Source organism: Pan paniscus, chromosome 11 (assembly GCF_029289425.2).
Source record: "Pan paniscus chromosome 11, NHGRI_mPanPan1-v2.0_pri, whole genome shotgun sequence".
In the NCBI taxonomy this organism is placed as follows: Eukaryota; Metazoa; Chordata; class Mammalia; order Primates; family Hominidae; genus Pan; species Pan paniscus.
In genome coordinates this window covers 31,903,897-31,930,405 of record NC_073260.2, presented here as the reverse complement: position 1 = coordinate 31,930,405, position 26,509 = coordinate 31,903,897, and the positions used below count along the sequence as shown (strand labels likewise).

At 45.7% G+C, this 26,509-nt stretch overlaps 1 protein-coding gene across 2 annotated transcripts; it reads right to left on the bottom strand.

Moving 5' to 3' along the window:
• Positions 1 to 6,417: 6,417 nt before the first annotated feature.
• On the bottom strand, positions 6,418 to 11,881 carry KLF4 (KLF transcription factor 4). 2 transcript variants are annotated; one of them, XM_003810898.5, is made up of 5 exons: positions 10,662 to 11,881; positions 10,424 to 10,544; positions 8,795 to 9,761; positions 8,528 to 8,692; positions 6,418 to 7,492 (listed from the first exon to the last, which is right to left on the bottom strand). In XM_003810898.5, exons 1-5 carry the CDS (start codon positions 10,664 to 10,666, stop codon positions 7,317 to 7,319), a joined length of 1,434 nt encoding a protein of 477 aa, XP_003810946.3. In that variant the 5' UTR covers positions 10,667 to 11,881; the 3' UTR covers positions 6,418 to 7,316. The 2 variants fall into 2 exon arrangements, with proteins under 2 accessions (XP_003810946.3, XP_008961529.3); XM_008963281.7 differs by having other exon boundaries at positions 8,528 to 9,761; positions 10,662 to 11,409.
• Between the last annotated feature and the right edge of the window lie 14,628 nt (positions 11,882 to 26,509).

Below are 26,509 nucleotides of genomic sequence, written 5' to 3'. Positions count from 1 at the left end.
TGTTGTTGTTGAGATGGAGTTTCACTCTTGTCGCCCAGGCTGGAGTGCAGTGGCATGATCTCAGCCCACTGCCACCTCCACCTCGGGTTCAAGCAATACTCCTGCTTCAGCCTCCCAAGTAGCTGGGATAACAGGCTCCTGCCACCATGCCCAGCTAATTTTTTTTTTTTTTTTTTTGAGACGGAGTCTTGCTCTTGTCACCCAGACTGGAGTGCAATGGCACAATCTCAGCTCACTGCAACCTCCACCTCCTGGGTTCAATCGATTCTTCTGCCTCAGCCTCCCGAGTAGCTGGAATTACAGGCTCCTTCCACCACGCCTGGCTAGTTTTTGTATTTTTAGTAGAGCTGGGGTTTCGCCATGTTGGCCAGGCTGGTTTCGAACTCCTGACCTCGTGATCTGCCCGCCTTGGCCTCCCAAAGAATTGGGATTACAGGCATAAGCCACCACACCCGGCCCTAGATAGGATCTTGAACAAGCAGCTGGAAGCCACAAATAGGGAAGAGACCATGTTAAATCTATATCCACTAAGCACTGGGGACCATGGGAAGTTACAGAATAGGGGAAGGGCTTGACCAGATCTATTTGACCAGGAGAGCTATGTGCTGGGCCAGAGGTGAGGCCAGAAACAAGAACTTCAGAACGAAAAGTATGAATTGTGTACGTGGCATAGTGGCCCCAGCTGAAGAAACATCTGCAGGAAACTCTGCCTTCCCTATCTGTCTACTTTGACAAAGGAAATAGTACATTGATAGGGAGACAGAAAGTCTGAGGCTTTTGACTCTTAAACAGGTTTACTGGAAGAACCTGGACGTTAGCAAATCCTTTTGAATTGGGGTGGATCCTTTATACCTGTAGCCCTACCTGCCCAGCAGACTGAAACAAAGGTATTAGAAGAGAAGTGCTTTGAGTATGTCAGCAAGAATGAGAAGTGACAGCAAAATGCTAACCTGTAAAGGGAACCTGAGTTTCTTCATCCGCATACTGGAGATGGGAGAGGAAAATCCCATCCCTACTTTGTAAGATTGAGGTAATGTAGGGTGTAAGTACTTTGTAAGCCTCATAGAGCTGTGCAGAAGGGATTGTTATACACCGACAAAAAGTGAGCTGAAGCAGGCAAGAAGCATGCTTGTCCTTACAGATAAAATCTCTTCTATTTGTCATGTCTAAGACATTATTCTTTCATAGTTTGTACCAATTACCATCTCCTGGTCTTTCAGCAAGTGTATTCAGGGTTTCTCCAATTTCTCCATAAAGTTATTTACTCATTTAAGCTTTTAAATGGATATATAGGTATAGCACCTGAGTGCATTGGTTTTGTATCATGGGGATTTGGCCACTATTTAGTAATATATTGATCCAGTGCCAGTTAGTACAGATTCAAATATTATACGTGAGACAGGAATTATAGCCCCACTTGACCTTCTGGTCCTCTCTCTCTCTCTCAAAACCTAACTTTCTTGTTTCCTGCTCTATTTAGATTATATTATTATAACATGTAAAATGGACATGAAAAGAAACATAACCAGCCTTGGCAACATAGGGAGACCCTGTCTTTACAAAAAACAGAAGCAGGCCGGGCGCGGTGGCTCACGCCTGTAATCTCAACCCTTTGGGAGGCCGAGGCGGGTGGGTTACTTGAGGTCAGGAGTTCAAGAACAGCCTGGCCAACATGGTGAAACCCCATCTCTACTAATAATACCAAAAAAAAAAAAAAGAAAAATGTTGTGTTAGGTATCCTCAGGTGAGATGTCAAAGGGATTTCTAACTGTGAATTTACTTTTTGCTGTTATTAAATTGAATTTGTTTATTTCCTCCTTTCCTTTAAGAACAAGTGGAGGCCGCGCGTGGTGGCTCACACCTGTAATCCCAGCACTTTGGGGGACCGAGGCGGGCGGATCACTTGAGGTCAGGAGTTCGAGAACTGGCCAACATGGCGAAACCCCGTCTCTACTAAAAATGCAAAATTAGCCTGGCGTGTTGGTGCTTGCCTGTAGTCCCAGCTACTCTGGAGGCCGAGGCAGGAGAATGGCTTGAACCCGGGTGGTGGAGGGTTGCAGTGAGCAGAGATTGCGCCACAGCACTGCAGCCTGGGCAACAGAGCAACGTCTCAAAAAAAAAAAAAAAAAAAAAAGACCAAGCGGAGAAAGACATTTGGGCGAATGATTGCAACATGCTGACTCATCTAGGGTGTCGAGAAGACCGAAGCAATTTAAAAAAGTATATTATATCAAGGGCACCGTGGAAAACAATTAAAAAGATGGGCTCCAGATGCACATGACTCCAGAGAAGCAGTTTGACTAATATTTTAACCCCATGCACCCGTTCCTCCCCAGCCAAGTTAACTGGCTGTGGTAGCCTTGATTCCAGCCTGAAAGATTTTTCTGTGTATGCTAACATTTTAGCAGTTGCTTTCCCTCTGTTTTGACTGTGACCAGGGGAGTAAAGCACCAGGTTCTTCAAATGGATTTAAGAATTTATTAGTTTTTCAGGAGATGGTGAGAAATTTACTCAAGATTCACCTTTTTGTTTAAGATAAAGTTTTCCAAAGGGAAACTTTCCAACTTTCATTTTAGTTTCATTTAATGTAGAAAAAAAGTTTTTATTTTCATGCAGTATTCTAACTTTAACAGTAGTTTGTGGTTTTCCTCCCCATCACAGGTAGAACATTCCATGATATTTTTTACAGCATTCATTATGTAGACTGGTCTTGGAGGTTTTATATGAAATATTATTGAATGACTCTGCGTGTGAACAATGAATGATAGTTTCATAAACAACCTTTAGGAGGCAGACATAGCTTCGGTTTAGCACTATAAAAACATGTCACTATACAATAGCCTGTAGAAGGTGCTACGAAAATACAAAGAAGTAAAACAAATAGATAAAACGCAATATGTAATAAAATCATGAATAAAATGATAAGAATAATACATAAAGTAAAAGGGTTTATGTGGGACTGGGTGGCATTCATGTCTGTATGAGAGACAGGGAAATAAATGGACAAGAGTGGGTGAGGGAGTATCTAGGCTACAAATCCATCTATGTATGTATGTTGTGTTGAATGGAGCTTCAGAAGCCAGAACATTTAATAGGACAGGTGGCTGATACAGGCTGCTAAATTTAGATACTCCCATTTGTTGAAGTACAACAGGTACCACCGCTGCTTGTTTTAATATTTTCTCTGTGGACTTGCTTCTGTAGCATAAAGACTGCCTGCCCTGGACTTCCTTATATGGAAATAAATTATATGTAAAAATTATCAATCTCCAACTGTGAAGCGCATTTCATGTTTCTAAAAATTGTAACACTTTTTCATTGATTTTTTTTTTTTTTTGGTAGAGATGAGGTCTTGCTATGTTTCCCAGGCTGCTCTCAAACTCTTGGCCTCAAGCAATCCTCCCACCTCAACCTCACAAAGTGTTGGGATTACAGGTGTGAGCCACCACACCCGGCCTGGAACAATTTTTGGAAGAAAAAGAAATATTCCTCATGACCATCCTACTTAAGACAGTGAAAGCATCTGTTTTGTTTTACAAACTGAAACAGGATAGCAAGAGTCAAATACGTTTTCAGGCAGAAAGAATTTTATCCGAAGAGACATTTTGCTGGAAAATAGGTGGACTGAAAGTCTGTTGATGTGTGTAGGAGAAACATCACTGTTAATCCTTTGTGTGTGTAGGCACACAAGTTAAAATAAAAAACAGTAAAATTAAGTGTCATAAGGAAAATATAATAAGCAGGCATCACAATTATTAGGTACTCTTTATTGTATAGTGTATAAACGGCTCTGTAACACCATAATGACAGCACACCTAGGAGCCCACAGCTGATAGGTCCCAGAGTAAATAATTTAGCTATTGGCGTATGTTGAATAGTATTTTGTTTGGTCACAGTTTTGGGAAATCTTCCTCATTCATTTTAGATACTGAAGCTTTCTTTTTCAGGCTAGAAAAAGTTAATGTAGGCTGGGTGCTATGGCTCATGCCTGTAATCCCAGCACTTTGGGAGGCTGAGGCAGGAGGATTGCTTGAGCTCAGGAGTTCGAGACCAAACCTGGGCGACATAGTGAGACCCTGTCTCTGTAAAAGTTTTTAAAATTAAATTAAAAATTAAAAAAATAGGGGTTGGGGAGAGAGAGCATCAGTTAGAATAGCTAATGGATGCTGGGTTTAATATCTAGGTGCAACAAACCACCATGGCACATGTTTGCCTATGTAACAAACCTTCACATCCTGCACATGTACCCCGAACTTAAAAGCTGAAGAAAAAGAATTAAATAAAAATTAAGAATAAAGAAAAAGTTAAAGTAGAGGAATGTTAATCTATGACATCAGAAAATTTTGAATAAATTTAAAATTCTTGATAGTTTATGCATGTTTCTTCTATTCGAGATAATATGCACTTAGCAAATATAAAGATGGCATTTTTCAATCATTTTCATACACCAACTGTGTGCCAAAAGATTCTGTATAACAGAGGTGGATTACAAAAGCAACCAACCACAATTTAACAGAAATTTAAGAAATTTAAACTTAAAGAAATCTAAACATAATTTACAGAATAATGTGTTCTAATGAGGGCTTTTTGTTTAAATAATTTTAATTGTTCTTTATATCTTCATTCTTATGAAAAAGTTTTTCAAACTTACTATAGCTGTTTTAGAATATTTGAAACCTTCAAAAAAGAAAATTTAGCCTGGGCGCGGTGGCTTATGCCTGTAATCCCAGCACTTTGGGAGGCCTAGGTGGACGGATCACTTGAGGTCAGCAGTTCGAAACCAGCCTGGCCAACATGGTGAGATCCTGTCTCCACTAAATATACAAAAATTAGTCGGGTGTGGTGGTGGGTGCCTGTAATCCCAGCTACTCAGGAGGCTGAGGCAGGAGAATCGTTTGAACCTGGGAAGTGGAGATTGCAGTGAGCCGAGATCACACCACTGCACTCCAGCCTTGGTGACAAGCGAGAATCCATCTCAAAAAAAAAGAAAAGAAAATTAAAACTGAGAAAACCAGTATGAATATTTTGACAGTTCCTTCTAGGGTTTTCTCTTAATTTCCTTTTGTTTCTCTCTCTCTCCTTCAAAACACACATACACTTAAATGTACACAGTGGAATTGGTACTGTTTATAGTCTTATATCCTGCTTTTTCCACTTAACATTACTATGAGCATTTTTCCATGTCATTAAATATGCTTTGAATATGTTCTTGGCCACATAAAATCCCATCCTATTGATGCACCTGTTTTCTTTTAAGCAGAGACACATGCCATGCTTTCCAGTCATGCTGGACTCTCAAAAGCCAAAGAAAATACCTTGTGCTGATCTACCATAAGCCTCTTATAAACATCCATTTTTTATTTCATTTATTAAATGTACCCATGGTACAAACGCACCTCTGGACACTAGATACAATCAATAGTTAATAAGCACTCTAAAAAAAATGCCAGTGAGCAGTGAGCTCTGTCCCCTTGATGATGTTTAGTCACCCACATCACTATTACAAGTATATAAGGTGTCAACAAGTGTCACAAATGCTTTTTCCATTTTGCGATAGCCCCAAATGAATTTCAATCTCTCAGGCACCCACCTCAAGAACTTCAGATTCTAACGGGGCAGTTTTGAGTTTTAATATTAAAACTTCTAATATAAACGCTACAAACTTACAAAAACACCATCTTACTTTACACTTAGTTTTGTGAATTTGAATAATTTTTAAATTATTTTATTTCAGTTTGTTTTCCCACCTTCAGTCAGGGGAACTGATTTAGCTTTAAAACAATCTGCCAGAAACTTTGGTTCTGACCTCTTTAAGGCTTAACTAGTAGAAGTGATGTATCTGTAACACACACCAAGCATAAATGAACCCTTTAATCCTCAGGAGGGCACTGTGGAACTACGTTCTTAGGGTTGTCTGCTGTGGGAAGGCTCTTTTGTTACTCAAATGTGAGGGGTGCTGGGACAGGCCTCCACAGAAAACTTTTGTATTTTTATTTACTTTAAAAGACAAACCATAAAGATTTTTTTCAAATATGAAACTGAAATGTATATATTTCATAAATATTTTCATACTAAGCTGAGCAAATTTAAGAATGATTAAGCTGTTTCTACTGGGAAAATCATAGGTAAGGAAACTGCTTTCACGTAGCTTTATGTACATTTGGAAAGAGCAAACCTGAACTGGGTTTTTAATCTGTAATTTTTAAACGTACAATAATCAAGAGTTCTCAGCCCTATATTGATAGTATTTATGGTAAAACTAAATAGTTTTTTTTAAATAAAAAAAGGTATTTTAATTTGTTGACATAAAGTTGGCTTTTTTGTGCGTGCTTCTTACATGCCTTATTAACCCGGTGTGTTTAAACCAAACACTGTTCATATTTTTCCAGGAGGAAAACAAAACAATAAAAAACATTATTCAGATAAAATATTATAGGTTTATTTAAAACTTAATTCTCACCTTGAGTATGCAAAATACAAACTCCACAAAATGTTCATTTTACTTTGTAGTTTACAAATATACAAAATAGACGTTTGCTTAAATTTATATTACATATTTATTAAGGCAAGGAACTATATAGAAAAACACATTTGTTCTGCTTAAGGCATACTTGGGAATAAACCATTGTACAAATTATTGCACATCTGAAACCACAGTGCATAACAGACTGTCTGCATAAAAATGCTAAAGAAGTAAACCAGGTATATTACCTGACTTAGGTCATAAATGTTGATCGGAAGACAAATATAGATTTTCCTTGTCAAAGTATGCAGCAGTTTGAAAACTTTGGCTTCCTTGTTTGGTACCTTTAGAACCAAGACTCACCAAGCACCATCATTTAGGCTATTTAAACATGTTTTCTGTACCTGAATTTCTTCCTCTTCTTCTAAAATCATAATAATGGCTTTTAGAAGGTAAAGAGAATACAAGGTGATCTTTTATGCTTATATTGCATCAATACACAATTCAAGGGAATTCTGGTCTTCCCTCCCCCAACTCACGGATATAATTTATACCCTGATATCCACAACTTCCAGTCACCCCCTTGGCATTTTGTAAGTCCAGGAATATTCAAGTCGGATTTAGAATTGGAATGATAGAAGATCCAGTCACAGACCCCATCTGTTCTTTGATTTTTGTCTTTTGGATTCCTCATTTTTCCTGATGATCCACTCACAAGATGACTCAGTTGGGAACTTGACCATGATTGTAGTGCTTTCTGGCTGGGCTCCTTCCCTCATCGGGAAGACAGTGTGAAAAGTAAAAAATACTGAATTCTCTTCTGGCAGTGTGGGTCATATCCACTGTCTGGGATTTAAAAATGCCTCTTCATGTGTAAGGCGAGGTGGTCCGACCTGGAAAATGCTCGGTCGCATTTTTGGCACTGGAACGGGCGGTGCCCAGTGTGTTTACGGTAGTGCCTGGTCAGTTCATCTGAGCGGGCGAATTTCCATCCACAGCCGTCCCAGTCACAGTGGTAAGGTTTCTCACCTGTAAAGGTAAAAGAAAAAAAAAAATTGACGCCATTGCTATATCAAAGAATCGCCCCTTTTAAAAACTGAAGGCCAGATAGTAAACCAACTCTGACCCTATCCTAAAGAAATCCAGGAATGTCTTTATACCACTGAAGGGGTGTATTGAATTCCATATCATAAACAGGAATACATTCTGTGCTTAAGTATTTGGTCTTGTTTTTAGGGGGTCAGTTAAGCACACAACCACCACCTACACCTATACTGTTTCACCAAAAACACACAAACACCACCTAAACCTAAACCTATACTAATGTTTCATTTGAGTCAAGGCATCTCAGTGGTGGAAATGAAATTTGGAAATTGTGACTGGTAGTGTGCCCAAACCATGCAATCTTATTCCTACTACGACTGGGGATAAAAAGCCACAGGTGGCTACTTTTTTTTTCTTTACCTTTACCTTATTGAATGCTGCACCTAAACGACTTTGGGTACCTACTTACATGGACATGGAAATGCTCTGCAGTGACAACCCTAAATCAGAATCTCCCCAGCAATTTTGACCATCATATTCTTGGAATTTAAAATAAAACCTTCTGCTTGTGGGGGAAAAAAAATAAAAATGTAAATCAAAAAGAACAAAAAATAAAAAATAAGACCGAATTGTTACGACCAGAATTCAAAATAACAGAAAGGGAGGGTGAACCTGGGAAGGGAACATTAAAAAAGGATTTTTTAAAAAAGCCATCATGCTTTTGCATAGCAAAGTATAATTTCTTGATTACAATGCCAAGCTAGGAGAGGCCCACAGACCGCGGGGAATCTCCTGCCTTTTAAAGGCCTAACAAAATTGCACATTCAAGCACAGATACCATCCATCAAGCAAAAGGCTCCTGGGCAGAAAAGTAGGCGCCGGTTTGCTGTTCTCTCCAGTGATCCCGGAGATCAAGGCGATAGACTGCCCTGGGAAGCCAAGGAGGCACTGAGGAGTGTCCACTGGTAGCCTATGAAGCTGGAAGCTAACCCCCCTTCCTTCTGCAGTTTGTCCCCCTACCTGTGTGGGTTCGCAGGTGTGCCTTGAGATGGGAACTCTTTGTGTAGGTTTTGCCGCAGCCCGCGTAATCACAAGTGTGGGTGGCGGTCCTTTTCCGGGGCCACGATCGTCTTCCCCTCTTTGGCTTGGGCTCCTCCGGCATGCAGGAACCGGGTGGCATGAGCTCTAGGGGTGAAGAAGGTGGGGTGAGCATCATCCCGTGTGTCCCGAAGGGGGGCCAGCACACACAGGGCTCCCCAGCCCGAGCTACAAATCCCCGGGACTGACCTTGGTAATGGAGCGGCGGGACTTGCGGCTGCATCTGATCGGGCAGGAAGGATGGGTAATTGGGCCCCGGGTGGGGATGGAAGCCGGGAGGAAGCGGCAGGGCAGGGTGACAGTCCCTGCTGCTCAGCACTTCCTCAAGACCCAGGGTCGGGGTAGTCCTGCTGGGGAGCTGCCGCCCCAGGGGGAAGTCGTGTGCAGCCGGCCGGTGGCCATTGCTGAGAGGGGGTCCAGCGCCCAAGTGGGTGCACGAAGAGACCGCCTCCTGCTTGATCTTGGGGCACGTGCGCGGCGGCCCGCCGTTGTAGGGCGCCACCACCACCGGGTGGCTGCCGTCAGGGCTGCCTTTGCTGACGCTGATGACCGATGGGCTGCCGTACTCGCTGCCAGGGGCGCTCAGCGACGCCTTCAGCACGAACTTGCCCATCAGCCCGCCACCTGGCGGCTGCGGCTGCTGCGGCGGAATGTACACCGGGTCCAATTCTGGCCGCAGGAGCTCGGCCACGAAGCCGCCCGAGGGGCTCACGTCGTTGATGTCCGCCAGGTTGAAGGGAGCCGTCGGAGGGGGAGCGGACTCCCTGCCATAGAGGAGGCCTCCGCCCGTGCCGCCCGGCGCCACGCCCGGGTCGTTCCCGGCCCGGATCGGATAGGTGAAGCTGCAGGTGGAGGGCGCGCTGGCAGGGCCGCTGCTCGACGGCGACGACGAAGAGGAGGCTGACGAGGACACGGTGGCGGCCACTGACTCCGGAGGATGGGTCAGCGAATTGGAGAGGATAAAGTCCAGGTCCAGGAGATCGTTGAACTCCTCGGTCTCTCTCCGAGGTAGGGGCGCCAGGTTGCTACCGCCGCAAGCCGCACCGGCTCCGCCGGTCTCCAGGTCTGTGGCCACGGTCGCCGCCGCCAGGTCATAGGGGCGGCCGGGAAGCACTGGGGGAAGTCGCTTCATGTGGGAGAGCTCCTCCCGCCAGCGCTGCGGGGACAGGGCGGGAGAGACCTGTCAGTGGTGGTCCCCCGTTGCCACCCGACATACTGACGTGCTGGCGGGCCACGCGCGACTGCACCGCCCAGACATGGGGACTGGTCAGGCAGGAAGCACCCGGGAACCCAGGGCGCCAGCGCTGCAATCTCGGCCCACTCCCGGGTCGGAGAAGAGGTGATGCGTCTGTATTGCGGGTGTTATGTCCTGTCTGCCCAATTGCGTGTGAGCGAACGCCGCGGCTGGTCCCTCCCCCGCCAGGTCCCGTGGACGTCCCCGGAATTGGCACACCGAGGCTCTCTCGGTGCGCTCTCGCCACGGGGCCGCCTACGCGTTAAACTCACTCTGGCCCAGCCAGTGTCTGGGGACGCGGCCACCTCCCGCCCGGTGGCCCGCGAGCGCCCGCCCTACCGACAGCGCGCCCGGGGACTGGTGAAGACCCGGCTTGCGCCCCAGGCGGCTCCGCAGTGCTCGCACCACGGGCATACACAGCTGAGCCAAGGACACGGAAGCTATCCCGGGAAGGTTGCGGAGTCCGCGCGGTGGCCGCTCCTTACCCTCGTTCAGTGGTTCTTGGTGACCCCAAGGCTCCGCCCGCCCCCACCACACCCACGAAAACCCACCGGGCGTTCCCGGCGGCCCGGGGCGATACTCACGTTATTCGGGGCACCTGCTTGACGCAGTGTCTTCTCCCTTCCCGCCGGGCCAGACGCGAACGTGGAGAAAGATGGGAGCAGCGCGTCGCTGACAGCCATGTCAGACTCGCCAGGTGGCTGCCTGCGAGCAAGGCAGGGCGCAGAGACAGGAGAGTCAGGGGCGGCTTTCGGCCGTCGTTCCGGCGCGTCCCACCGGTCCTCACCCCTCCCTGCTCCCAGCGCCGCGCGCCTCACCTACCTCATTAATGTGGGGGCCCAGAAGGTCCTCGGCAGCCCGAAGCAGCTGGGGCACCCGAACCCCAAAGTCAACGAAGAGAAGAAACGAAGCCAAAACCCAAAACCCCAAATTGGCCGAGATCCTTCTTCTTTGGATTAAATATAACTTGGAAGCGTCCTTTTTAAAAAGTTCCTTTGTATACAAAAGTTCTTAGAAAAGTTGTAAACTCAAAAATAGACAATCAGCAAAGCGAGTAACTAGGTCCGGTGGCCGGGCTGCGCTCTCTTCCACTCAGCAGCGTCCCCCACCACTGTCGCGGTCGCCTCGAGTGCTGCCGTGGGCGCAGGGGCTGTGGCCGGGGCGGTGGGCGGGCGGTGCCGCCAGGTGAGACTGGCTGCCGTGGCGCGGAGCTGCGAACTGGTCGGCGGCGCAGGGCGCGGAGTCCGGGGAGTTGTGTGGAGCGCGCGCGGCCATGGGCGCGGGCCACGGGCGGGTGGGAGGGTGGGGGGCCAGAGGGGCGGGGAGGGTCACTCGGCGGCTCCCGGTGCCGCCGCCGCCCGCCACCGCCTCTGCTCCCCGCGCGCCCGCAGACACGTTCGTTCTCTCTGGTCGGGGAACTGCCGGCCGCCGGCGCGCGTTCCTTACTTATAACTTCCTTCGCTACAGCCTTTTCCTCCGCCTTCTCCCATGCCCCGCCCCTCCCTTTCTTCTCTCCGCCCCCCCCGAGGCTCCCTTCCATCGTTGCTATGGCAGCTAAATCAACAAACTCGGCGCACGTGGGGGCGGGGGAGGGGAAGGAGGGGCGCGGGCGGGGCTGGGCCGGGCCGTGACGCCAGCCAGGCAGCTGGCGGGCTGGAGCCGAGCTGACGCCGGCGGCAGTGGTGTCGGCGGCGGCGGTGGCGTCCGCCCCAGCGCGGGGCGCGAGGAACCGGGCGCAGGTTCGGTCGCTGCGCGACCAGGGTCGTACTCACCGCCATTGTCGGCTCCCTGGGTTCGAAGCCCGCGAAGACTGGTGGGGTCAGCGGGCGGCACGGTCACGCGTCCGCACCCCTGCTAGCATACGCGCTTGCCGCGCTGTCTGCGCGCTGGAGAAGAGCGCGATTATCCGCGTGACTCATCCAGCCCTCCATCTCCCCCTCCCTCTCTGCGCTCGCAGGAGCCCGCTCTCGTCGCTCAGCGCCAGTGCCGGTGGCGGTGCCGGCGCTCGGCCTGATCTCGCACGGTTCCTCGCGGGCCCTTCTGCCGAGGGGTGGGGGGCGCTAGGGGTGTGGAGAGGAGGCGGTGCCCAGCACTGTGCAGCGTGAACTGGGAGCCTCAAGAGAAGGCCAGAGGAGTGTTCCGCCGGGAACAGGCGGAAAGAGGCACGAATGGGGAGTTATGGTTTTGATACTTTAAATAGCGAGAAAGGGAGTGAAAGGGCTCAAGATTCACTCAGAGGCGTGAGGGAGAGAAGAGGGACTGTGAGGCGCGGAGACAGTTTTCAACCAGCCATCTCGAAGCCCTTTCCTTTTTTTTCTTTCTCTTTTTTTTTTTTCTGTGAGACAGAGTCTCGCTGTGTCGCCCAAGCTGGAATGCAGTGGCACGATCTCAGCTCACTGCAACCTCCGCCTCCTGGGTTCAAGCGATTCTCCTGCGTCAGCCTCCCGAGTAGCGCGGATTACAGGCGTGCGCCACGACGCCGGCTAATTTTTGTATTTTTCGTAGAGACGGGGTTTCACCATGTTGGCCAGGCAGGTCTCGAACACCTGACCTCAAGTGATCAGCCTGCCTCGGCCTCCCGAAGTGCTGGGATTACAGGCGTGAGCCACTGCCTGTAATATTTGATGACTAAATTGCACTGTAGAATAATAATAATAGAAGACACCCATTAAAGAAGAATTAAACACTCACTGATGACTTTTCAAGCCACGCACTCTCCTTTCCACTTTATGGATGAGAAATTGAGTCATAAAGAGGTGAAATGGCCAGTAAAGGTCAAAGGACAACTCGTTCCTTCGGCTTAGGCTCCGGGTAGGTCAGGCCCCCCTAAAGGGACTTCCCTGGGAAGTGACCATGTGCCAGGAAGTGGAGCGATGCGGTGGGATCCTAGCTCTCAAAAAGTGCACACCGAGCCCGCCGCAGGCGTCCTTGCCCACCGGGAAGGGAATAGGAAACGGCGATCTTTACTTCAATCTTATAACGCTGCCTCCCCCACCCCCACTCTCCCCTTGGTTTGTGATCAGTAATTTTCCAGCTGGGAAATGTTTTGCTCTCATCTTCTCAGCAAACAGTATTTTTTTTAAAACGTGAATGTGGTGTTTGGTATCACTTTCTAAACGTAGGTTTGGCGAGGTGTTTACTTTGGATTCCGGCGTGCGGCGCGGGACTCCGCCCCCCTCTCCACGGAGCCCCCTCACCGGCGAACGCTGGCGCTTAGGCTGGTGTCAACCTAGGAAAGAGAAGAGAGGGGACACTGGGGAAAGTGGTGGAAGCTCGGGCACCGGGCAGAGAGTGCGCTCACCCCTTTTTGAGTTCTAGTTGCCAATGTCCTTTGTCGTTGTCACCTGTTTGAACCCTGCGATTCTGGTACCTATTAGGTTTCCTCAGAATATTTGTGATACCTGATTTTTCCACTCCTCGCCGACCACAGAAGCATTCTTGGAATGCATCTCGCCCCGAATGAATTGACTCGGCCCTCCCTGCCAACGCCAGGAATCCCTCTAAGATCCAGAGTCGGACGCCCTTGAGTGTGACTTCCATCCTCTAGCTTGGCTCTGGCCAAGGGCTGCCAGGGTTGCAGCTGGGGGAGGAGAGTGTTTTGGCAGGGAAACCGAGGTCCTCCTTCCTATGACCTCGAGGAGTTCAACCCCACCCCCCTATATAGGATCAGGCCAGTTACTTTAACTCTGATTTTTACTTTAAGCCCTTTTCAAACGGAGGAACCAAAAAAGGAAGACACCTGCCACTTCCTCCCCTACTCCTTTAATTGTGATGGCAACATCTTGGGATGCTGTGATTTGAGGGCTGCATGGGAAACTCACCACTTTTTCAGGAAAGCCAAAGTCCCTCACCCTGGATGAACAGTGGATGAGCCCTTGATTGGCAGCCATCTCCCTTGGGATGTAAACATGTGGGTCAGGACTTGGAATTTCCAACTTAGGTAGGCAGCACACTAGATTATTTCTGCTTTACTTTTATTTCTCTAAGGCAGTAGCCCTTCCCCCTCAAAAAAAACTATCTGTAACCACCACAATGAAAAAACAATATTGCACAGATGAATTGGAAAGCCACCATTATTATGTCACATAATCAAGACAAGATTCTGAAACTCGATTGAAAAAGATGAACTTGTTTCCAACCGGCCTTCTGAAGGATAAAAGCCAGTCTCTCTTCGTGGCAGGCAACTAGCTGGTTATTCCTCTGATTGCGTCATAAAGGGAAATCTGTATCTTCACCCCAGATTTCTAAAAGAAGCAAGAAACTTCAAGTTCACAAATCATCTCTCAAGGCAGGTGCCCAGTATGACAACAAGGTTATGGCCCTCCCTGTCTTCAGAACAGGTAGGGCCAGAAGACTTAAATCCTTGCCCTGTATAATTTATAAACATGAGGCTGAGTAAACCTTTGATGACTAAATTGCACTGTAGAATAATAATAATAGAAGACACCCTTTAAAGAAGAATTAAACACTCACTGGTGACTTTATTTCAGCAAACTGATATTACTAGTTTTGTGGACTAGAAGTTAATTACTAATGTCCTTGGAGTTATAAAATAATTTTTTTTCCAGCACAAACTGCATTAGTTGGCAGAAGATGTGATGAACACCATTAGTGCTAGGGGATTAATGTGGAGCCATGGAGGGGTGTGATAGACTGAAGAAGCTGCATCCATGTTTCAAATGAAAGATTCAGCACCCATAACTGGGTGTGGGGTCTGGACATAGAGCACCCCGTGACCTGGCTGCACCCTGGCTGGGTGTCTCTGCATAACTGCCGCAGGACTCAAGAAAAACTGCTTTTTTTCTTTTTTTTTTTTGAGACGGAATCTCACTCTGTAGCCCAAGCTGGAGTGCAGTGGCGTGATCTTGGCTCACTGCAACCTCCACTTCCAGGGTGGAGGTGGAAGCAGTTCTCACGCCTCAGCCTCCAGAGTAGCTGAGACTACAGGCGCGTTCCACCATGCCCAGCTAATTTTTTGTATTTTAGTAGAGATGGGGGTTTCACCATGTTGCCCAGGGTGGTCTCCAACTCCTGAGTTCGGGCGATCCACCCACCTCCGCCTCCCAAAGTGCTGGGATTACAGGCATGAACCACTGCACCCTGCCTGAAAAACTGCTTTTTAAAAAAGTGAAAACAAGAGATGATTTTAAGTACCCGAATTGCTTTGAAATGAAATTCCTGCTAATAAATAACTGTAAAAGGAGCTTGCAGCTTTCACAAGGTGGCAAAGCTTTTCTCAGCCTCCATGCTCATCTCCTTGTGAACGCCAGCCTCTTTTTTTTTTTTTAATTTTATTATTATTATACTTTAAGTTCTAGGGTACGTGTGCACAACGTGCAGGTTTGTTACATATGTATACATGTGCCATGTTGGTGTGCTGCCCCCATTAACTCGTCATTTAGCATTAGGTATATCTCCTAATGCTATCCCTCCCCCCTCCCCCCACCCACAACAGTCCCCGGTGTGTGATGTTCCCCTTCCTGTGTCCGTGTGTTCTCATTATAGACCAATGGAACAGAACAGAGCCCTCAGAAATAATGCCGCATATCTACAACTATCTGATCTTTGACAAACCTGACAAAAACAAGCAATGGGGAAAGGATTCCTTATTTATTAAACGGTGCTGGGAAAACTGGCTAGCCATATGTAGAAAGCTGAAACTGGATCCCTTCCTTACACCTTATACAAAAATTAATTCAAGATGGATTAAAGACTTAAATGTTAGACCTAAAACCATAAGAATGCCAGCCTCTTTTTACCCTCTATCTTGTGTAGACTTTAGAGGTTAGGAAAGTAGGCTTTGACCCTGTGTTTCCCAACATGACTCTGCTGCTTTCTAGCTGGGCAAGTTACTGACCTCACTTTGCACTTTGCCTGTTTCCTCTTCTGTAAAATGGGGATATTAATAATGCCTACTTCTTAGAGTGATGAGGATCAAATCAGATAATCTAAAGTAAAGTATTTAACACAGACTTAACACTCAATACATAGTAGCTATTACTATCACCAGTATTCCCCAGGGTATCATAAACATGATGAGGCTGAGGCTATTGTTTTGTTCACTGCTATATCCCCAGGTCCTATTATAGTGCCTACCTAGCACATGGTAATGCCCTGTAAGTGTTTGTTGAATGAATGAATAATGCACATTTAATGTGTTTTTTCTTTTTAAATAATCCATTAGCAGGAAGCTCATCTTTCAGCGTCCACTGTAGACTCATTAATCCTCTTTCTTATCAAGAACCGCAACACACCCAGATTTAAAATTTCATCATTCTCTCCCCGGTTTCTAAGACAGAAACCTAGATTTTCTTCAACTCCTGCCTTATTTTCTTTGACCTGAGCATCCAGACATCTACAAAACTCAGCCATTTCCATTCCTAAATATCTCCACTATCTTTTTACTACTCTCGGGCTGCTTTGGTTTAAGCTTGCCTTATTTACAGCTTTTTGTTGTTGTTTGTTGTTTTGAGACAGGGTCTCATTCTATTGCCCAGGTTGGAGTGCAATGGCACTATCTTGGCTCACTGCAACCTCCACTGCCCGGGCTCAAGCGATCCTCCCACCTTAGCCTCCCGAGTAGTGAGTATCTTGTGGCACTGATTCTTTTTTTTTTTTTTGATAGAGATTTCGTCATGTTGGCCAGGCTGGTCTCAAACTCCTGTGTTAAGCCATCCACCCACCTCGACCTCTCAAAGTGCTGGGATTACACACGTAAGCCACTGTGCCCAGCCTCATTTACAGATTTAATTATGTCTGTACACTCCAAATAGTCCTCTTGTCTCCTCCCTCAGAGCCCCACTGGCATTCTCCAGCTAGATCTAATCCATTTTGCTAACAGACCACCGCAGTTCTGTCTCTACTCACCTCCCCACCAGCCAGTCTTTCAACAGCTCCGCTTTGCCTAGAGGAATAAAACCAAACTGTTTGGCTTGATGTACCCAACACTTACTACTCTGGCCCTAGACAAACTTTCCAGAATCTTCTCTAGAGACTGACCTCACCCTCTCTAAACTCTTAACTGGATGTTCTCTCAAATCCCTGAATACAGGATGTGTATTTTCATCAGCTGTTTTTCCTGTCTGAAATGCCCTTTCTCCCCTCAGGGCCCTCATCGTACCCAAACTCCAAAAAAGTCCCTCTTGATTGTTCCTTTGTTTATGAGTTCCCTTTTAAGCCAGTCCTTTTTTCTCTGAGCTCTAACAAAGCTGTGTAATGACTGCTAGGATGTTTACCCAGTGGACTTGCATGATCTGCTTGTTTGTAGCTCCTGTTCCCCTATGGGATCTTCAGGACAAATGCCCAATGACCATTAATTGTAGAATGAATGAAGAGAGCAAAACTGACTTGGTAAACTATTAATGGGGTAGAGGCAGGGAGTCAGGGGACCTGGTCCTTGTCAATAGCATTTCTCTCTAGTTGAGAGGGTCATTGGTTTGGTACTTCATTTTCCATCCCTTCTCTTTCTTCACCACTTCATCTCTTTCTTTGAAAAGTTCTATGAAGGAAAACTTTTCAAAGAAAGTTATGAAGGAAATAAAATCCTTCATAACTCTGTACTCTCAAAAACGGTTGGACAAAGTAATAGAACAGTGCTGGCCAAGGCATTGTAATAAAACAAACTTGAAAACACAAACAAAAATAACCAAAATCCAAACCAAAACCAAATGGAGAAAGAGTCCACTCTTTTCTGCAGCCAAATTCATTGCCTTTCCAAACCCAAACCTTAAGGGTTGAAGTTTTTAGAGCAGAAAATGAATCACAGACATTTAAAAAATCAATTCTCAGAAATTTCATTAGAATCTTTTTCGTGAACCCTTAGGTTTGATCACTTAAGTTACATTCTTAGCTCAAAAAACTTAGGCCCAATACATCCTTTAAACTATTTAAAAATAAAATCTAAAATTAATGAAATTATTTTCAAGACTTTTGAAGTATTCTGACTGCAATATATTAAATTCAGCTTTTCAGTGTCCTCAACTTGTTCTGAGATATTAAAAAGGATACAAAAAAAAAATCCCTCTTTTTAGGTTGCTGATTTTTTTTACTTTATTTATTTATGTATTTATTTATTTTTTAATAAATAAATGAGCCACCACACCCGGCCAGGTTGCTTATTTTTAAATGTCTGTTTAAGTAGAGAGAAATATTTTTTAATGGCGCACACCTGTAATCTCAACACTTTGGGAGACCGAGGTGGGTGAATCACAAGGTCAGGAGTTCAAGATCAGACTGGCCAACATATAGTGAAACCCCATCTCTACTAAAAAATACAAAAATTAGCTGGGCGTGGTGGCGCATGCCTGTAGTCCCAGCTACTTGGGAAGCTGAGTCAAGAGAACAGCTTGAACCCGGGAGGCGGAGGTTGCAGTGAGCCAAGATCGCACCACTGCACTCCAGCCTGGGCAACAGAGCAAGACTCCGCCTCAAAAATAAAAAAAGAAATATTTTGTAAGAGCGAGGTGCATCTCAGTAATATTTCCCTTAACAAAACATTTTGTAAGAGTGAGGGGCATCTCAGTAATATTTTCCTTAATAAAAGAAATTGCGGGCTAGCATTTACCATCTTCGTAGAGCATGACTCCAATACTATATGCATTTGAAACACATTTAAAAGTAAATGAACTAGCAAATTTTAAAAGTATTTAAATTTTAATGAAAGAATGAAAGTACTTAAATGAACCAGCAAAGAAGTCAGTGGGCAGAGAAAAACCTGTTGCTGGAATTTTCTTCTTCACTTGGTTCACCAAGTTTTGCCTGCTTCCCCTGGGGGAGAATTATCTCTGAAAAGAGAACCAAGAGTCTACTTCCTTTATTTAAAAGCCTCAGTGCCTCAGATTCTTAGACTAAGACAATGTCATTCTTCTGAGGAAAACAAAGTCCCTAGGTTTAGATTGGATTGGAGGTAACATTTTTGTTTTATGGAAAATGTAGGAATGTTGAAGGTACAAAAATGAATGCTTCACACCCTGAGAAATGCAAACGAGAAAAAAACAATTCTGTGTTTAATTCTCTTTCAGTTTGTGGGCTGGACAAGAGGGGAGCTTATTTTTGCCAATTTAAAATTATGTACTTTGAGCCAGGGAAATGATTTTAAAAAAAATTAAGAATGCATTTTATTACCCTGTAGTTGACTTTTTTTTCACAAACATTGTGTTTGTTAATCAATTTTAATGTCCTGGCTAGTGGGAAGGGGGCTAGCGAGTGCCAACGTGGAGAAAAAAAAAAAAAAGCCAAACGAATGTTCTGGCAGCAACTAAATATCTCATACAGTGTGTGATGCTTTATTCAAACTCGAATCTAGACGCAAACTCCTCTTATATCCAGGGATGACCAGAAGCTTCTTAAAGGGGGAAGCCCCTGGAATAGTTACCTAATCTTAGAAGAATTCCCAGCATTATCATTGATAATAAAAAAGGTAATCTAGTGAAAGAGTGAACTTGGTCTATGGTGTCAGTTATTGATGAATTTTTCTGGTTGCTACATTTACCTAACAAAGTTCTCAGAGCAAAGTGTTGAATTTCAATGTTCTGATGTTTCATTCAGCAAACTCAGTTTTCCATTTGAAAAGAAGCTCATTTGGGTTTCTTTAAAGACAAGACAATATCTTTGGTCTATCTGAGTGCAGATTAGAGTGTCCTTGTCTGACTTTAATTCTTAGAGCCATCTTGCCGTAACTCAATTAAGGAGGAGAACTTGACAGAATTCACTGGGCTGTGGGAGAAGAAATGACAGGGATGAGTAGTGCACAGACTCTGGGGGCATAGGTAGGATCTGCCACGCAAGGGTTTGGACTCCAGGCCCTGAGTTGCATCTTACTAGCCAGGTGATCTTGGACAAGCTACATCATCTAGTTGCACTGTACTTTCCTTGTCTGCAAAATGGGTCTACGAATGTACCTGCCTCACAAGGCCAGTGTGAGCATTAAGTGAGATACTGGCATTAAAGTTAGTGTGTCCCCTCTACCAGTGAAACCTTACACAGTTAATCCCCCTTTGATAACTTCAAATTGGTCCTGCAGTATTCAGCACTGGAAGATGATATAATATCTTGGTTTGAAGAGTGAAATGCTTTGTCACAGTATTTTCTTTCCCCAAAATATTTCAGTGTCACTACAGATCCACAACCAAAGACCAGGCTCACAGAAAATCTCACAAAGACACTGTTTTAAGTAGGGAAGGTATACATTAACTTGGGAATCTCACTTCCTAGGGTCACTCCATGACTTGCAAAGGCCTTTTGTGGCTATGTCAAATCCCTAAAGACAGTGACCTTGACCCTTGATAAGCCAGTCAAGAGTTAGGTTGGACGAAAGATAATTTCAAAGTCAAATTCGACATTGAAGAATTCTATAGTCATTGACAGTCTTAGCAAACTTCTAACCTTGTCTTTCCTAGAAGGGTACTGAAAGGGTCTGCTGGGTTCTCCCTCCAGGAAAAGGAGGGAGCAGGGACCTTCAAATTCATTAACATCACTGCTCTCAGACCCTGTACCAGGTAACTGTGATAAGTACTTTCATGCATTAAGTTACTTGTCTTCACATTACTTCTCTGAGGTTGGTGCTGCCATTGCTGCTAGAATGCAGGCTTCAGGGGGCAGAGACGCTGCCTGTGTGTGTATATTTTAAAATATACTCTTTTTGTGTGTGTATATTTTAAAAACTGATACATCACAGTTGTATGACTTTCTTTTTATTTTTATGTTATTTTTATTTATTATTATTATTGTTTTGAGACAGAGTCTCACTCTTGTTGCCCAGGCTGGAGTGTAGTGGTGTGATCTCGGCTCACTGCAACCTCTGCCTCCCAGGTTCAAGCGGTTCTCCTGCCTCAGCCTCTTGAGTAGCTGGGACTAGAGGACGCACCACCCTGCCCAGCTAATTTTTTTTTTTTTTTTTTTGAGACGGAGTCTTGCTCTGTCGCCCAGGCTAGAGTGCAGTGGCGCAATCTCGGCTCACTGCAGCCTCTGCCCCTCGGGTTCCAGTGATTCTCCTGCCTCAGCCTCCTGGGTAGCTGAGATGGCGCATGCCACCATGCCCGACTAATTTTTGTATTTTTAGTAGAGACGGTGTTTTACCATGTTGGTCAGCCTGGTCTCAAACTCCTGACCTCAGGTGATCCCCCTGCCTCAGCCTCCCAAAGTGTTGGGATTACAGGCGTGAGCCACTGTGACCAGCCATTACTTTCTTTTTAATCATAAGTTTTTGTTTTATTTTGTTTTGTTGCTTGAGATAAGGTCTTGCTCTGTTACCCAGGCTGGAGTGCAGTGGCGCAATGATGGCTCACTGCAGCCTCGAACTCCCTGGCTCAAGCAATCCTCCTATCTCACCATGCTTAGTAGCTGGGACCACAGACATGTACTACCACACCCAGCTAATTTTTAAATTTTTTGTAGAGACAGGGTCTCACTGTGTTGCCCAGGTTGGTCTTGAACTCCTGGGCTCAAGCAATCCTCTTGCCTCAGCCTCCCAAAGTGCTGGGGTTACAGGCGTGGGCCACCTCACCTGGCTGACTTACTTTTTTTTTTTGACCTGTCAGCAGGAAGTAACTGACTTACTTTTATTACAGAATGTAATACAGTTTGCTGGCACATAATAGGTGCTCAATACATACTTGTTTAATACATAAACCCCATTTTACAGTTTTAAAAAAACGGCAATATTAGCTAGGCATGGTAGCTCATGCCTGTAATCCCAGCACTTTGGAAGGCCGAAGTGGGCGGATCGCCTGAGGTCAGGAGTTTGCGACCAGCCTGGTCAACATGGTGAAACCTTGTCTCTACTAAAAATACAAAAAATTAGCTGGGCGTGGCGGCGGGTGCCTCTAATCCCAGCAACTCAGGAGGCTGAGGCAGGAGAATCACTTGAACCCAGGAGGCGGAGGTTGCAGTGGGCTGAGATCGCGCCATTGCACTCCAGCCTGGGCAACAAGAGCGAAACTCCTTCTCAAAACAAAACAAAACGAAACAAAATTAGCCGGGCGTGATGGTGTGCACCTATAATCCCAGCTACTTGGGACTGAGGCAGAGAATCGCTTGAACCTGGGAGGCGGAGGCTGCATCGAGCCAAGGTCGTGCCACTGCACTTCAGCCTGGGTGACAGAGGGAGACTCCATCTCAAAAAAATAAATTAATAAAAATAAAAATAAAATAAAAACAACCAAATAAACTGCAGTATAGAGTGCTTAAATCCAGCCCAGGATTGTGCAGCTAAGTAAGGGAGTTAGCCAGTGTCTCCTGGAGCCCACCCAGAGGAGGAAGCCTGCTGTATGACTGCTCTCTGAGTAACCTATCCTCAGCTGTGCCTGGCTTCTCTGAGTTCAGAGCCCCTGGATCGAGTTCCCCAGAGAGTAAACCTCTAACCTTCTGTCCAGGCTGGGGGAAAAGCAGTCACCCAGCTGAACAGGGCTAGTGAGGAATCTTGGGGCCTGTATGTACGTATGGGTGGATGGATGGATGGATTGTGTAACTGCTTGAGATATATATATATATATATATATATAAAATATATATATAATTTTATGTATTTATTTGAGATGGAATCTCACTCTGTCGCCCAGGCTAGAGTGCAGTGGCATGAGCTCGGCTCACTGCAACCTCCACCTCCCAGGTTCAAGCAATTCTCCTGCCTCAGCTTCGCTCATAGCTGAAATTACAGGCACGTGCCACCATGCCTGGCTAATTTTTTTTTTTTTTTTTTTTTGAGAGGGAGTCTCACTCTGTCGCCTAGGCTGGAGTGCAGTGGCACGATCTTGACTCACTACAACCTCCGCCTCCCGGGTTCAAGTGATTCTTCTTCCTCAGCTTCCCAAGTAGCTGGGACTACAGGCATGTGCCGCCATGCCCAGCTAATTTGTTTGTTTGTTTGTTTGTTTTGAGAAAGAGTTTCGCTTTTGTTGCCCAGGTTGGAGTGCAATGGCTTGATCTCGGCTCACTGCAACCTCTGCCTCCTGGGTTCAAGCGATTCTTCTGCCTCAGCCTCCAGAATAGCTGGGATTACAAGCATGGGCCACCATGCCCGGCTAATTTTTTTGTATTTTTAGTAGAGACGGGGTTTCTCCATGTTGGGTAGGCTGGTCTCAAACTCCCAACCTCAGGTGATCCACCCGCCTTGGCCTCCCAAAGTGCTGGGATTACAGGCGTGAGCCACTGCGCCTGGCGCGCCCAACTAATTTTTGCATTTTTTAGCAGAGACGGGGTTTCACTATATGTTGGCCAGGCTGGTCTCGAACTCCTGAGCTCATACGGTCCGCCCGCCTTGGCCTCCCAAAGTGCTAGGATTACGGGCATGAACCACTGCGCCCGGTCTGTTATTTCATTTTTTAAATGTACATTTTTTTTTCTGGTTTCAAAATGCGTGCTTATTTTTAAAAAAATAAATCAATACGGCTGGGCACGGTCGCTCACGCCTGTAATCCCAGCACTTTAGGAGGCCAAGACAGGTGGATCATGAGGTCAGGAGTTCGAGACCAACCTGGCCAACATGGTGAAACCCCGTCTCTACTAAAAATACAAAAATTAAGCCGGGCATGGTGGTGGGCACCTGTAATCCCAACTACTTGGGAGCCTGAGGCAGAAGAATCGTTAGAACCCGGTGAGCCAAGATCATGCCATTGCACCCCAGTCTGGGCGACAAGAGCGAAACTGTCTCAAAAAAAAAAAAAAAAGAAGTGATGTGTCAGGGGTTCCTGTGTCATTGCTGTCTGATGCAGGGAAGGAGGCTTGGACTTGGCTAGGAGTTAGGACTTGTGTTTTCTTGTCCCAGCTCTGCCAATGTGTGGCATGGGTAAGTTACCTCTGTTCCCTAGGCCCCTTTCATCTGTGCAAAGTGGAGGCTTCCAATTATATTCTAATAATGTACAATTTCCATATCTTCAGAGTTTCAAGGAAGTGCAAACTAACTGCCATGAAAGTTTCACCAGCCAAAAGCTGATTATGTAGATGCTAACATTGGAAAGATTAAGATCATAATATTCGGTACTGGTTAGTACGTAAGGAAACCAACATGTTGATATCTTGCTGATGAGAATGTAAACTGATGTAAATTTTTTGAGGAACAATTTGAAATGGTTGAAATGTATTGTAAATCAATTTCTATGAATTGAGCCTAAGGAAATAAGTGAATAAGAGTACACATGGAAATTCTGTAGTAATGAAAAGTTGGAAACAATCTAAATGTCCATCGAAAGGAGATTGGGCTGGACATGGTGGCACATAACTGTAATCCCAGCACTTTGAGAGGCCAAGGTGGGAGGATCCCTTGAGCTCAGGAGTTCCAGACCAGTGTGGGTAACATAGTGAGAACTCATCTCTACAAAAAGTAATGAACCAGATGTGATGGCAAGAACCTGTGGTCCCAGCTACTCAGGAGATTGAGGTGGGAGGACCACTTGAACCCAGGAGGTCGAGGCTGCAGTGAGCCATGAGCATGCCACTACAGTCCAACCCAGGCAACAAAGCAAGGCCCTATGTAAATAAATAAATAAATAAATAAATTTTATTATTTTCACATATGTATAAAAAATGTGAAGACTTATACTTCAAACTGAATTGTGGTCATATCTGGAGAGGCAGGCTGTGGATTTTATTTAAAATACACATGTATTGATTTATTGATTTTTTTTTTGAGACAGAGTCTCTATCGCCAAGGCTGGAGTGCGGTGGCTTTGTCTCGGCTCACTGCAACCTCTGTTGCCCGAGTTCAAGCAATTCTCCTGCCTCAGCCTCCCTAATAGCTGAGATTACAGGCACCCTGTAGTCTAGAACTCCTGACCTCAGGTGATCCACCTGCCTCAGCTTCCGCAAACTGTTGGGATTACCGGCGTGAGCCACCGCACCTGGCCCTGACACTTTACTTTTATGAGCCCATCTACCTTTTGAAACCAGAAGCATGGACCTCAGAAGAGGGTGAAAACCAACATTTTTTTTTCGAAACGAAGTCTCTCTCTGTCACCCAGTCTGGAGTACAATGGCACAATGTCGTCTCACTGCAACCTCCGCCTCCTGGGTTCAAGCCATTCTCTTGCCTCAGCCTCCTGAGCAGCTGGGATTACAGGCGCCCGCCACCATGCCCGGCTAATTTTTTGTATTTTTAGTAGAGACAGGGTTTCACTGTGTTGGCCAGGCTGGTCTCAAACTCCTGACCTCGTGATCCACCCGCCTTGGCCTCCCAAAGTGCTGGGATTACAGGCGTGAGCCACCGCGCCCAGCCGAGAACCAACACTTTTAGAGAACCTTTAAAAAGCCTGAAACTTCCCCATATACTTTGCATATGTTATACCCAAAATAATCCTGCAAAGTAGGTATTATTATTATTATTTTATTAATTTTTAGAGTCAAGGTCTCACTCCATTGCCTAGGCTGGAGTGCAGTGGCATGATCATAGCTCACTGCAACCTCAAATACCTAGGCTCAAGTGATCCTCCCCCTTCAGCTTCCTGAGCAACTAGGACTTCAGGAAGCCACCATTAAGCCCGGCTACTTTCAAAAAGTTTTTTGTAGAGATGGGGTCTCGCAGTGTTGCTCAGGCTGGTCTCAAACTCCTGGCCTCAAGCAATCCTTCTACCTCAGCCTCCCAAAGTGCTGAGATCACAGGCGTGATTCACTGTGCCTGGCCTAAAGTTTATTAATTCTATCACACAGAGGAGGAAATGAAAGAACTGGAGATGAAATTGATCAAATTAGTAATCTCCAGCCAGTCCTGAAGAGATTTAGCACTGGGCAGTGTTCGAGTTGGATTTAAGAAGAGGCAGAGTGGTACCACCAGTTTGCCCCACGTGGGTAAGGGAGAGATTTTCTGGCAAGACTGAAGACATTCTGATACCCTCCTCTCCCCTAACATACACTTACTTAGGTGTAAGAGTAATTCAGGCATAAGAATCAGCAAAAACACTTTCTCAAGACGCTGTCTAGCTGTCTCAGGATCTTGTCCTGCTCAGGGTTGAGCACAAGGAGAACACAATCCTTGCTGGCCGGGCCCTGTTCTGGAATGACTGAGCTGTCCAGCATGGCCAGTGTGTAAATGTCAAGTAAACACCAAATTCAAGTGCAATCTAACTATTGTGCTGGGACTGTTTGTTTTAGATATAATAGTCAGCAGGAAGGGAGAAGGGGAGGGAGGGGGAAATTATATATCACTTCACAAGGCAAAATTATGACTATCGTGAGCCCTCCCTTGGTCAACTTGAATGTCAAGAAACCAATATCAAATAAATAAAGAGCCTGCACTCCATGCTGCAAAAATAAGCATGTCCATTTGCTTGAAAAAAAGATTTTTTCAGATGAGGGAACATTTTCCAGTCAATCACCCTGCAGCAAAGTCATCCTGTTGAATTTGTGACTCACAGGCTCTCTGTGTCAATAGACAGAGTCAGCCCAGAGTTATGACTTCACTGAGAGATGAAGCAAAAGCTGGGAGACGAGGCAGGACCGGCTTTAAAAGAAGGCTGTAAGCTCAGACAACAAGTAGCAAAAGAAACACTGACCACTCACAGGCTGGGTAATTGCATTCGTTGCTTCTTTTTATTTCTTGCTCGTCTCCTAGAAAAGAACAACTCTGACTTTGACTTCATCCTTTCATTGCATTAACATTGACGGGGGACATGGTCATTGTCAGGGCTATGACTTTGCCTGGTGCTCCATATACATTGTTATCTCATTCTGTTCTCATAGCA

What these genes read in the sequence shown, in the direction of transcription:
- KLF4 (XM_008963281.7), bottom strand. An exon ending in AAGCAGGTGCCCCGAATAAC is followed by an intron (nt 9,762 to 10,423) that starts GTGAGTATCGCC and finishes CTGTCCCCGCAG; the next exon opens with CGCTGGCGGGAGGAGCTCTC. An exon ending in ACACCTGCGAACCCACACAG is followed by an intron (nt 7,493 to 8,527) that starts GTAGGGGGACAA and finishes TTACCTTTACAG; the next exon opens with GTGAGAAACCTTACCACTGT.